Below are 13482 nucleotides of genomic sequence, written 5' to 3' on the forward strand. Positions count from 1 at the left end.
CTAAGTGCTCCTTTTACAAAACCGTGCTAGGACCTTAACACGCGGAATAGCGTGCGCTAAATTGTCACACATGCTAGCCGCTACCGCCTCCTTTTGAGCAGGCAGTAGATTTCCGGCTAGCGCGCGCTAATCCGGTGCGGGCGATAAAACCGCTAACACGGCTTTGTAAAAGGACCCCTAAGTTTCTATTTAGAAAGTGTAACAACATTTCCAATAGGTTAATAACAAAATAAAGTTTTCTTGAGGGGAAAGCAGCATAGTGAAGATGATAAAAGGAGTCTGAATTAACTAGTAACACGCTTTATTTACTTTATTAGCTCCTTGTCCTGTTATAACTTTATTACAGCTACAAGTCAGAATGTGACTACAAGTGTGCAAACTGAGTGCATCTTGCCAGCAGAGCTGCTGTCATCACCGTTGTTTCCATTTGCACTTAGTGTTGAAACAGACCAAAAAGAACATGAGACAGTTGTAAGAAAGGTGAGAAAGTTATTTGAGTTGTGTAGATACAGTTCTTTTTGCTGTCAAATAGTTTATTAATTGTATAACACTGGAATTCGCATCTCGCTCAGATTGATCATAAAATACACAACACATATAAAGTGGCAAAAAATGGGCCGCAGCTTTATTGTCATAAAATCAGACTTTAACAAAAACTTAGAACTTTCCAATACAGTGTAGCTTATTCTCAAAATTCTGGAGCTACTCGGTGGCGAACTAGCTCCTCTTCCAAAATTCACCCCCATTCCCCACTTCCCTTTCGGCAAGACACGCGGTGGCGCAGAGTCCAGCCGCCACCCATGGCGGTATCGCACATGAGCAGTTAACAAAATTTAATCACCCAATCTGTTGCATAGCTACACTGATCCAAAATTGTTTCCCCAACATAGAAATTTTCCGCCAACAAAACTGCGACAAACCAACCCTCCCCTCCCCACCCGCCAAAAAACACCAAACCACCCAGAGAGGACCCATAAAGAGGGAAGGGAAGGGCGGGACAAATTTCCCTCACAACTCTAACCTTCCTACACTCCCTCCCACTTTAATTCTCCCTTGCCCGCCAATTCTCCTCACAACAAACCCTCCAATCCCAGAGCCCCTTCCTCAGCCAATCCACACTTTCTCTCTCTACCCTATCCTTGCATCTCTTACTTCCATACTCCTCCCTTTTTTCTAACTTGCCTAACAACCCACTACCTATTCTCCTAACTTCCTGCTAATATTAATTAACCCTTTTTTCCCCCCAACCCAATCTTCGCTAGCTCATCCAGCGTTATAAGCCTGCAGATTAATCTGCAAGCCACTTTCTCTCAACTGTTTCATTTTTGTGTTCATAACAGGGATGCCGTTGAACATTTTTTTTAAACGCTTTTCTAACCGTATAATGATGTACTAGTAGGTTTGTTAAATTTGGCATAAAATAGTCTTAAACCACAGGGGTCTGCTTCATTTGAAGCAATTAACCTTTTCCATGCCACTCATTATTTTATAGACCTCTGTCATATCACCCCTGAGCCGTCTCGTCTCCTTAGCCGCTGTAGCCTCTCCTCATGGGAAAGCCGTCTCATCCTGTATATCATTTTTGTCACCCTTCCCTGTACCTTTTCTATTCCATTCCTGACAATTCCTAACATTCTATTTGCTTTCTTAGCCGCCACACATTGAGCTGAGGGTTTCAACGTATCCTCAACAATGACACCTAGATCCTTTTCCTGTGCAATGACTCCTAACATGCTATAGTTCAGGTTCCTCTTTCCAACATGCATCACTTTGCTCTTGCTCACATTAAATGTTATCTGCCATTTTGATGCCCAGTCTCACAAGGTCCTCTTACAATTTTTCTCAATCCTCTTGCGATTTAACAACTTTGAACAACAACAAATGTAATTATTTCACTCTAATATGCTAACCTCATGTGGCAAACTAGCCTATATAGTCAGGAAAGGTTGGGTCCAAACACCAGTTCATAAGAACAAAACACTTTTTTTCAGCCAAGCAATATAGGTATCAGTTCTTTTCCCACAGCTCTGCCCTCAGCCCTGTCTACGGAAAAATCAGGAGTTCATCACTCTCAGGAACCTCCTGAACTGATCCCAGCCTGGGTAGAAATATCTCTCCCCCTGCAAGTCCCACTCCATAGCCCAGTGCATGCTAGGAACTGTAGTCCCACTCCCTCTGCTGCCCAGTGACATAATGACATAATTACTGAGGGAGAATCCCTGACTCTTTTACATATCTTCCCCCTCAGCTCAAACCTAATGGGTTGAGCGCCTGCTTCTACTCAGAGATTCTCCTAAAAGACTGAGGGGTACTCACTCAATGGGCACCCAGTATTTCCCCCATCCAGGGAATATCTGAGCCTGTCCCTGAATGCTTATCACACACACACACACACACCCCAACTTTCACCCTCCATTCCACACACATACCTATGTGAGCGGGGCACAGAAAACACTACAGCCATTGGGCCCTGTAATGGCCTTGCATTTTGGACTCTGGATTATCTGTAGTCACCAGGCCTTCACGGGCTCTCCACTGTTTTTGCTGTACACTCGGATGTCTGATCTCCAGGCATCCTTTCCTGTACCATCGTGGTCCTCCTGAGCACATGTCTTCTTTTTCCTGTAGTCCAGAGTAGTTATTGGCTACTGGTCATCACTTTCTGGGTTCCCTCTCCCACTGGAGAGTCTTGGGTCAACGCCTCCTTCGGCTTCTGTTGTACTTGACCTTTGTCCACTTTACTACTTGTATCTGTAGACTTGGGTTTTGGTTTAGGACTATGGTTACCTCTTATAACCAAATTAAAGTCCTTTTCTAATTTAGTTTTAGCTTTCTCTCGGCTCTTTTTCTCAGTATTCACAGGTTTCGCTTTCTTCAAAGCGGGTCTAGCATGTTTTATTCGTCCCTCATATTTGGGTTCCAATCCCCTCCTTGGACTCACTCTAGTTTCTCCCAAGGTATTCATTCTTTTTAGGGGAACTTCACTTCCCTCCATCCAGGGAGTTTTGTCAGGTCCTACAGATTTAGACTCCTTCCCATCTACGGTTATTTTACTGGCATCTGGGCTTCTAGGCGTAGGGTAGAATTGGACTCTAAACCCCAGTGGAAAGCCACCTCTGGAGAACTCCACTGTGGTAATCTTTACCCTTCCCCCATCACCCGGAACGCATGCTTGTCTTAACTCCTTCCAGAATTCTATAGAAGCTGTCAGGTCCCTCTCGTCAGGGTCACCCTGGGTACTCTCTTCGCAGGTAGTCTTTCTCAGCCCCATAAGGGCACCAGGAAGCCTTTTCCCTGGACCTTGGGTTGATTCTTCTTCCATTTGATGGGTCTGTCTCTTTCTTAGCTGCTCCTTGAACCGGCTTGCAGCTTTGCATCTAAATTTTTCCACTTGCTTCTGGCACTCCTGCCTCACAGTAGTTGAACCTGGGTCTCCCCCAGCTTCTGGGACAACACACTCTTGCTGGATTCTCCCAGCCATCTTCACCCCCTCCTCCTCCCGGAGGTTCATCTCTTGTAACTTGCTTTGGAGCTGGCCATTCAGCTCTTCCAGCCCCTTGCTTCACAGTTCTGTACTGCTTCCTTAAACAGCTCCTGCAGTCTAATTTGCTGCCACTCTGGCATTGTCGCTGCTAACTCTTATTGTGGCTGTTCCACTTTTGCCTGGAAGTCCTTCCTCTGGACAGGCTGACTTGGGCTTGCAATTCCTGCATTCTGCCAGGCTTTCTTCCTTCCCTTTCTCCCAGCTGGCATTCTCTTTCACCAGTATGTGATATTCTCCCTTAACCTGGGCTTCCTAACAGCACAGTTTTTCCACTAGCAGTTGTAGCCACTGCATCTCTGACTTCAAGCAAGGCATTCTCCCATTTCTGCTCTGCAGCTTCCTTGAGCTTTTTTTATTTTTTCCTTCCACAATTAGCTTTGCTACCTGCATCTACAGTGTTACATTTGAGAACTTCACTGAGGTTACCTGTTCCTGCAGCTGGGTAACTTCCTTTGCTTTCTGCTTCAGGCAGGCTTTAACATTCACTAGCTCTTGTATCTTGGTTTTCAATTGGCTTCTATTTCTGTCCTGCCCCTCTTCTTGGACTGGGTAATCTGCTCCTTTATTACCTTAGACTTTTGGTCTAGGGCAGTGGTAGGCAAACTCATTAGTCAAAAGAGCCAAAGATCAGCAGTACAACGATTAAGATTTCTTGTGAGAGCCAAAACCCGTGCCTCCTTGCTCTACGACGGCTACATCAACCGACTGACACCCTGCTCGCCGGGACGTAGTTGAAATCGATTCGTGGCAGAGCCTATAGAATGACACGGGGAAAAAAAATTGTCTCCGTCTCTGCCTCGTCCCCACGAGCTCGGTCCCCCGACCCCGCAAACTATCTGATCCCATCCACCCAAGCCTTGAATAGTTTTATACTGAACTTATTATATTAAAGTATAAAAAGAAATAATATTCTGTACAATTATCAATTTATAAATCAGCTCCCCACTCTCTCTTCCTCATTTTCCTTCAGTGTCCTCAGCCCACTCTCTTTCCACTTCCCTTCAGCACATGCACATAAAAACAAGCAAGCAATTTTTTATCATTTTCATTCTATTCATTCATAGAAATTAAAGTCTAAATAATGGCAGTCACATAACAAAACATGATTTTACAAAAATAATTCCCTGCACAGTCAAGCCTGCAAGGATTACTAGATGTTTTTCAGCAGCTCCCCTCCCTCTCCCTTACCTTTGTGGTCAAGTCAAAATGAACTACCTACAATAAAATAAAAAAAAACACAAAGCACACTGTACACAGAGAAAATGTTAATTATCATTTATATTCTGTGGGTTTTCAAAGAGGTCAAGGCAGATGGCTTTATGCAATGTCACCTCAGTAACAACTGTACAAGAATAGACAAATATACCCCCTCCCTTTTTATTAAACCGCGATAGCAGTTAGCACAGGGAGCTGCACTGAATGCCCTGCGCTGCTCTCGATGCTCATAGGCTCCCTGTGCTAAAAACCGCTATTGTGGTTTAGTAAAAGGGGGCCATAGTGCAAAATATAGACAGCAGATATAAATTCTCAAAATGGACACATTTTGATCACTAAATTGAAAATAAAATCATTTTTCCTACCTTTGTTGTCTGGTAATTTCATCAGTCTCTGGTTGCACTTTATTCTTCTAACTGCATCCAATATTTCTTCCTTTCTTTCTAATCTAATCTTCCATTTGTGAGTCGCACATACCTATACAGGCTCAAGGCAACAGATCAAAGAGGAAGGGGAATATAAGGAGGGGAAGAGGACGTGGAGAGATTAGAGGAGGGACTTAGATGTAAGGGATGCTATAAAGAAACTGAGATAGTTAGTTGTCAAAAAGGTGAGTCTTTCAGCCTCCTGTATGCTTCCTCTCCTCCAGACCTCATTCCCTCCCCCAACTTTTTCTTTCTTTCACCATGCCCCCTTCTTTCTTTCTCTCTCCATGCCACCTTTCTTTCTGTCTCCCTATCTTGCTATCTCTATGCCCCTTTCTGTCTTTCTCCCTATCTTGCTCTCTCTATGCCCCCCCTTTCTGTCTGTCTCTCTTCTTTCTTTCTGTCTTCCCGCCACCCCCTTTCTTTCTTTCTCCCTGCCCTCCCCCAAGCAACCGCCATTGGGGAACAGGCTGCCATTGCTGCCGGGGAACAGGCCACCACTGCTGCAGGAGAATAGGCTGCCACCGCTGCCACAGCCATCAGGGAACAGGCCACTGCCAAGTTCTGAGCTCTCCCTCTTTCCCTTCCCTGGAAAGAGGACGCTGAAGCACCGGGCCAACCAAACTTCCCCACCCAACGTCAATTCTAATGTTGGAGAGGAAGTTCCGGGCTAGCCAGGCAGCAATTGGCTGGCCCAGAATTTCCACTCCGATGTCAGAATTAACATCAGGTGGCGAAGGTTGGTCAGTCCGGCGCTTCAGTGTCCTCTTTATGGGGAAGGGAAGCAAGTTGGGCACCCCTGCTCTAGCTAGCTGAGCTGCGAGCCACACTCAAGTGGCTAAAGAGCCGCATGTGTCTCGCGAGCTGCAGTTTGCTGACCTCTGGTCTAGGGCTACCCAGAGTTTGGCAGTCTCTGCTTCTAAGCTCTGCAATATGCTTTCACTTTCTCCTTCTGATTCTGCAACTGGTCTTCCATCATTAGCAGTTGCCCCTGGAGGGCATACTTTTCCTTTCTTAACTTGGTTACATATTCTACAGCATATACATGTAGCTGGTCTTCCATTAAGTCTTTACCGTATATACTCAAATATAAACCAAGGTTTTGGGGAAATAATGGCCCCAAAATGTGGATCTTGGCTTATATTCGGGTAAGTGCTAACCCGCCCCTCCCCCCTCCTGAACCTGTTTGTAGGCCTTTACCAGGCCTGCCATGCAACCTGGTGGTCCAGCGGTAGCCGGAACTGGAGGGACTTACAGCAGTCAATCAGCTAGTGGTTCTGCATGGGCAGGAGTGTATTGAGATTTAAAAGTAACAGCTAGAAAGGAGGTTGTTTTTGAAGCCTATGAGGTTCTTATCCTATCTCGTCCTGAGCAAGATTCATTCTGGCTGAGGATGGGGATCTGAGGTTTTTTTTCCTTCTTGCAGAACTAGAATACATGGTACAAGATTGAAATTTATATTTTACTTGTTTAAAGGAGTAGGTATATTTGATTGCATTGAACCCCACTATTTACTCTTCTCCATTGAGAATATTGACTATTTAAACCTACTCTCTGTTTTGTCTTCCAACCAGTTCTTAATCCATAATAGGACATTACTTCCTATCCCATGACTTTCTAATTTCCTCAGAAGTCTTTCATGAGGTACTTTGTCAAATGCCTTTTGAAAATCCAAATAAATGATATCAACCGGCTCACATGTTCATTCATCCCTTCAAAGAAATACAGTAGATTGGTGAGGCAAGATTCCGCTTGACTAAATTCATGTTGGCTTTCTCTCATTAATTCATGCTTATTTATATGTTCTGTCATTTTGTTCTTTATAATATTCTCTACCATTTTGCCCAGCACCGACATCAGACTCACCGGTATATAATTTTCCGGATCACCACTGAAATCCTTTTTAAAAATCGACGTTACTTTGGCCACCCTCCAGTTTTCCGGTACTATGCTGGATTTTAGAGAAAAATTACAAATTACTAACGATAGCTCTGCAAGTTCATTTTTCAATTCTATCAGCACTCTGGGGTGTATACCATCTGGTCCAAGCAATTTGCTACTGTTCAATTTGTCAAATTGACCCATTACATCATTCAGTGTTACAGATTTGTTGGAGTGCATCTGTTTCATCAGAATTGAATATTATTTCTTGCACCAGTAACTCCCCCACATCTTCCTTGGTGAGGATAGAGGCAAATAATTCATTTAATCTCTCTGCTAAGGCCTTGTCTTCCCTGAGATCATCTAGTGGTCCAACTGATTCTCTTCCCGGCTTCTTGCTTTTAATATTCTTAAAATAATTTTTACTTTGCGTTTTTCTTTTCAGCACAATCTTCTTTTCAAGGTCTCTCTTTACCTTCCTTATTAGTACTTGCGTTTGACTTGACATTCATTGTGCTGTTTATAATTATTTTCAGTTGGATCTTCCTTCCACTTTCTGAGGGATTGTCTTAGCTCTAATAGCTTCCTTCACCTCACTCATTAACCACGCCAGATGTTATTTAGTCTTCTTCCTTTTTTAAAATATGGAATATATCTAGTCTGGGCTTTCAGGATGGTATTTTAAAATAACATCCATGTCTGATGTATATTTTTTACCTTTGCAGCTGCACTTCTAGGTTTATTTTTTACCATTCTCCTTATGTTATCATAGTCACCTTTTTTAAAGTTAAGTGCTGTTGTATTGGATTTCCTGTGCAGATTGTTCACCCTCTCCAAGATAGGGAAAACGAGAGGGCACTCTCTAAAATTGAAAGGGGATAGATTCCGTATGAACGCAATGAAGTTCTTCTTCACCCAGAGAGTGGTAGAAAACTGGAACGCTCTTCCAGAGTTTGTCACAGGGGAAAACACCCTCCAGGGATTCAAGACAAAGTTAGACAAGTTCCTGCTGAACCAGAATGTACGCAGGTAGGGCTATTCTCAGTAAGGGCACTGGTCTTTGACCAGAGGGCCGCCACATGAGCGGACTGCTGGGCATGATGGACCACGGGTCTGACCCAGCAGCGGCAATTCTTATGTTCTTATGTTAAAGAAAGGGGAGGGGACAGGGAGAGAGAGAGAAAGAAAGAAAGGGGGGGCAGGGAGAGAGAAAGAAAGAAAGGGGAGAGGGCAGGGGGAGAGGAAGAAAAAGTTGGACTCATGGCGGGACAGAGAGAGAGAGATGTTGGTTAGGGAATGGAATGAGGTCTGGAGGCAGAAAAAAAAGAAATATTGGATTTACAGTCAGAAGAAGGAAGTGCAACTAGAGACTCATGAAATCACCAGACAGCAAAGGTAGGAAAAATGATTTTATTTTAAATTTAGTGATTAAAATGTGAACAAATTTATATCTGCTATCTATATTTTGCACTATGGCCCCCTTTAACTAAACTGCGATAGCAGTTTTTAGCGTACAAAGCCTATGAGCGTCGGGAGCAGCATAGGGCATTCAGTGCAGCTCCCTGTGCTAAAAACCGCTATTGTGGTTTAGTAAAAGGGAAGGGAGTGTATTTGTCTATTTTTTTTATAATTGTTACTGAGGTGACATTGCATATTTTGAAGTCATCTGCCTTGACCTCTTTGAAAACCCCAAATATAAATGATAATTAACATTTTCTGTGCGTACAGTGTGCTTTGTGTTTTTAAAAATTTAATTGTTGGTAGATCATTTTGGCTTGGTCATTTTAAAAGTAGCTCGCAAGCCAAGAAAGTCTGGGCACCCCTGATCTATACGATCCTGTGGTCGGGGATTAGACTTATCAATACTTGGGTCATGAACCAAATTGAAATCTCCAACCATCGCTAAAGGCACCCCAGAGAATCTGTTCAAAGCCTGAAACAAAATAGTATAAAAGGACTGCTCATATTTGTTTGGTGCATAAATATTACAAAGTAACAAAGATTGTCTGTTTTTTTGGGAAAAATTACAATTTCCTTTCTAAGTGGGAGGTTCCACCTCATCCCCAATGGCAGCGGCAACACTTCTAAGTAAAGTGGGGGGTTCCCCCATACACACACCCTCTCGGAGCACTTTAAAATTAAGTTTTAATCTGATGTAGAGAATGACATGGGGAAAAATTCTGTCCCTGTCACCTCCCCGTGCCCGCTGTCCCCTTCACCGCCCCGTCCCCGCAGCATCCATACAAGCCTCCGTAATCATTCCAAAAGCATCTGAAAACCTGACTTTTCTTCAAAACGTAAAGCTATCTATTTAAAATGTAAAGCTAGCTATCCTCTTCATAACCTCTAATTTCTTATTATGTCCTTCCCTCATTTATTGAATTACCTGTAAACCGTGCCAAGCTCTATCTTTATGGAGATGATGCGGTATACAAACTTAAGGTTTAGTTTAGTTTAATGCAATATTTAGCTTATTCCTTCCTTATAAATCAAAGTTCTAGCTGCTGAACTAGAGAAAGAGATGTTCAACTGGCAGGGCTTTGTTTATAAATTTTTATCAACACAAATAATATACTACTTTATCCTAAAGCAAATAAGAAAAGAAAAGAAATAAAAAACAATATTTTCTACCTTTGTTGTCTGGTTTCTGCTTTCCTCATCTTCTCATTCAATTCCTTCCATCCACTGTCTTCTCTCTGTGTCTTCCATTTGCTCTGTTACTGTGCCTTTCCCTTCACCCCCCCCCCAATTGGTCTGGCACCCATCTTCTTCCCTCCGCTCCCCCCATAGTCTTGCATCTCTGTCTTCTTCTCTTCCAGCGTCTTCTCCCCACTCTTGTCTGCCCCATTTCTCTCCCAGCGTCTTCTCCCCACTCTCTATTGCCCATTTCCCTCCCAGCGTCTTCTCCCCACTCTGTCCTCCCCATTTCCCTTCCAGCTTCTTCTCCCCACTCTGTTCTCCCTATTTCCCTTCAGTGTCTTCTTCCCACTTCCCCATTTCCCTTCCAGCGTCTTCTCCCCATTCTGTCCTCCCCATTTTCCTTCCAGCATCTTCTCCCCATCACCACCCTTCCCTCTTGCCACCTCACTGCCTTTCAGCAGCCCGAGAATCTCCCTCCCTCCCCTTACCTTTGCGGCGCATTAGTAAAGAAACTTACTGAAGCCGGCAGAGACTGCTTGCCTGTGCCTGCAGTCGCGTGTGTGGGCGGAAACTTCTCCTCTGACGCAACTGGAAGTTGCGTCAGAGGAGAAGCTTCTGCCCACACACACTCAACTGTAGACAGGCAGGCTTCGCCAGCTTCAGTAAGTTTCTAAAGTTTACTAAAGAGCCTTGAAGGTAAGGGGAATGGAGGGAGATAGATTTGACCATAGAGAGGTAGGAGGCCACGTGCGATCGGTGACCGTGCATGATCGGTGACCACGCACCTTCCCTCCCTTAACTGCGGGGATAAGGCCATTCACCACTCCACAGGGTGGTGGATGGCCTTGTCCCCGTGCCCGCAGTAAGCACTTTCCCACCCACCGTTTCGGCGGGTTACCCGCGGCTAGCCGCAGGTAACTGCTACCATATCATTCTCTAATCTGATGCTCTGATGTCCTGTGTGCATGTATCCGAACGACTTATTGGCGCGTGATTGTCCCGCAAACTTTTGACTTGTCACTGCCCCATCATCCATCTTGAGGTTCACCAGTTTTCCTTTTTCCTCTTCTTTCAGAGACTTTTTGTTGCCATATCGGGTATGCCACCATAATTCCACCAGATAAAGGTCCAGTTCTGCAGGCAAATGTTTGTTACAGAAAAAAAAAAGCTACCAGAGAAAGATAAATTTGCCAAATTATAAAGAGGGACTTAGGAGCTCGAGGCAAAAACGTCTGCTCTCTAGCTCAGCATCACGTGACCCCCGACATTTATACATGTAATGTGTGTGTAAATGCAAGCATCTAGATCAGACATGTCAAACTCTGGCCCCCAGGCCAAATCTGGCCTGTGGTGTAATAAAATTTAGCCCGCCAAACAATTTCAATTTTGTGCTTAAGCTGGCCCGCCAGTATAATCGCTGCATCAGCTGTAGGTCCACAGTGCCCAAAAGATCGGATTGGGAAGCAAGCAAAAGGCAAACCCGAGAGCTTCCGATCGGAGCTAGGGGGGAGAGCAAGGGTTCTCTCCGGGAAGTGAGTGATCCCTTGACTTAACTCCCCTGGAGGCATCAGTGGCGGCCGTGGAGCAATCGCAGCCCATCTCCCCAGGTGGCGGGCTGGGGAAAGAGACAGGGGAGGCGGAGGCGCTGACAGCCAACAAGCACAGGAGAAATGAAAGCTCCCAACCCGCTGCCCTCGTTGCCATAGATATGCATGGAGCAGATTTGCTTGCCTGTCACTTCCATTATATGCAAATCTCCTTCATGCATATTCATTAGGACTGAAAACCCGATTGGCCTGGTGGTCCTCCAGGACAGGGATGGGAATCACTGATTTACTAGACTCGCTGTTTGTGACATTTAAGCTTTGATTTAAAAATAAATTTTAAAATCCGGGGAAAATTATATAGAAAACACATTTTAGGGAGAGCTGCACAGAAATATGAATGATTTGAAATAGGTATGAGTTAGTGCAGAAAAGAGGAAAAGTCTTTTTAATTTATTTTGTTTACATCACAGAACCAGCGTAGGGTTGGAGAGGTTGTAACCCTATACTTCTGCTAAGACGAAGGGGTTAAGACGTCTTCTGCTAAGTCGAAGATTATGGTGCTTCTTTAGCATGCGCTAAATCAGTTAGCGCACCGTAATAAAAGGACCCCTAAGTATCTTAATTAAAAATTTGGCACGCGACTTAGCCTATGTTTTAGATTTTGGCCCCTTATGTGATTGAATTTGACACATAAGAACATAAGAAACGCCCTCACCGGATCAGACTGAGGTCCATCCAGTCCGGCGATCCGCACACGCGGCGGCCCATTTAAGTACTCCTTTTTGGAGACCCGGATTTACCGTAACCCTCAATATGATATGCTAGAAGGTGTGCATCCAACTTGCGTTTGAATCCCAGAAGAGTAGTCTCCTCCACAACCTCCTCCGGGAGTGCATTCCAAGCACCCACCACGCGCTGTGTGAAACAGAATTTCCTGACATTTGTCTTAAACCTACTGCCACTCAGTTTCAGTCTATGTCCTCTTGTCCGTGTCACATCAGAATATTTCAGTAATGCTTCTTTTTGGTCTATTTTATCAAATCCTTTTAATATTTTAAAAGTCTCTATCAAATCCCCTCTCAGTCTTCTCTTCTCAAGAGTAAACAGCCCCAGCTTCCTGAGTCGATCTTTGTAGGTCAAATTTTCCATTCCTTTGATAAGTTTCGTGGCTCGCCTCTGCACTTTTTCCAGCAGAGTTATATCCTTTTTAAGGTATGGAGACCAGTGTTGGACACAGTATTCTAAGTGCGGTCGGACCATTGTTCTATAAAGTGGCATTATGACCTCTTCCGTTCTACTCGTAATCCCCTTCTTAATTATGCCCAACATCCTGTTCGCTTTCTTCGCCACTGCCGCACATTGTGCCGATGGTTTTAGGGTACTGTCAATCAGTACCCCCAAATCCCTTTCCTGTTCGCTTTTTGCTAACTTCACCCCCAACACCCCTGATCTAGATGATAAAATTGCCCATATAGCTTTTAGCATGCAAGGAAAAAATAAAACCTTTGTTTCTTTTTCTTTTATCAAATTTCTTAAGGAAGAAGAAAATGTAGAGAGAGTACCGAAAGAAGAGGCAGATCACTTAAGACAAGAGAGAGAATGGCTAGAACGGAAAAGAGAAAGCGAAGAAAAGCTGAAGAGAGATCAAGAACAGCAGGCTTTGGAGGAAAAAGCGCAGAAACTGCGTGATGGTAAGTGAGGTGACACTATTAGCATGCATAAAACATAAATGAGAGTAAAATAAAATTGGAAGTGAGGCAAGCATCAAGTAATTTGTTCAGGAAGATGTGAAATGAGCTTGGGCAACTGATATCTGTTACTTTTAATATTGTGATAAGTTATTTGGTTATGGCTTTTTTTTCTTTTTGTATCATAATTTTATGCTTAACATAAGAACATAAGATTTGCCGCTGCTGGGTCAGACCAGTGATCCATCGTGCCAGCAGTCCGCTCACTCGGCGGCCCTTAGGTCAAAGACCAGTGCCCCATTTGAGTCTAGCCTTACCTGCAGGAACTTATCCAACCTTTTCTTGAATCACTGAAGGGTGCTTTCCCCTATAACACCTTCCGGAAGAGTGTTCCAGATTTCTACCACTCTCTGGGTGAAGAAGAACTTCCTTACGTTTGTATGGAATTTATTCCCTTTTAACTTTAATGAGTGCCCTCTCGTTCTCTTCACCTTGGAGAGAGTGAATATTCTCTCTTTCTCTACTAAGTTAATTCCCTTCAA

At 44.0% G+C, this 13482-nt stretch overlaps 1 protein-coding gene across 1 annotated transcript in view; it reads left to right on the plus strand.

Annotated features, from left to right (window-relative positions):
• Positions 1 to 13482, plus strand: part of LOC117350725 (lebercilin-like) — a 73279-nt gene that overhangs the window by 51545 nt on the left and 8252 nt on the right. Inside the window, exons 5-6 of the mRNA XM_033925257.1 lie at positions 347 to 480; positions 12790 to 12943. Coding sequence (XP_033781148.1) covers positions 347 to 480; positions 12790 to 12943 — 288 coding nt within the window. The remainder of the gene's footprint in view (positions 1 to 346; positions 481 to 12789; positions 12944 to 13482) is intronic.

Source organism: Geotrypetes seraphini, chromosome 16, assembly GCF_902459505.1.
Source record: "Geotrypetes seraphini chromosome 16, aGeoSer1.1, whole genome shotgun sequence".
NCBI lineage: Eukaryota > Metazoa > Chordata > Amphibia > Gymnophiona > Dermophiidae > Geotrypetes > Geotrypetes seraphini.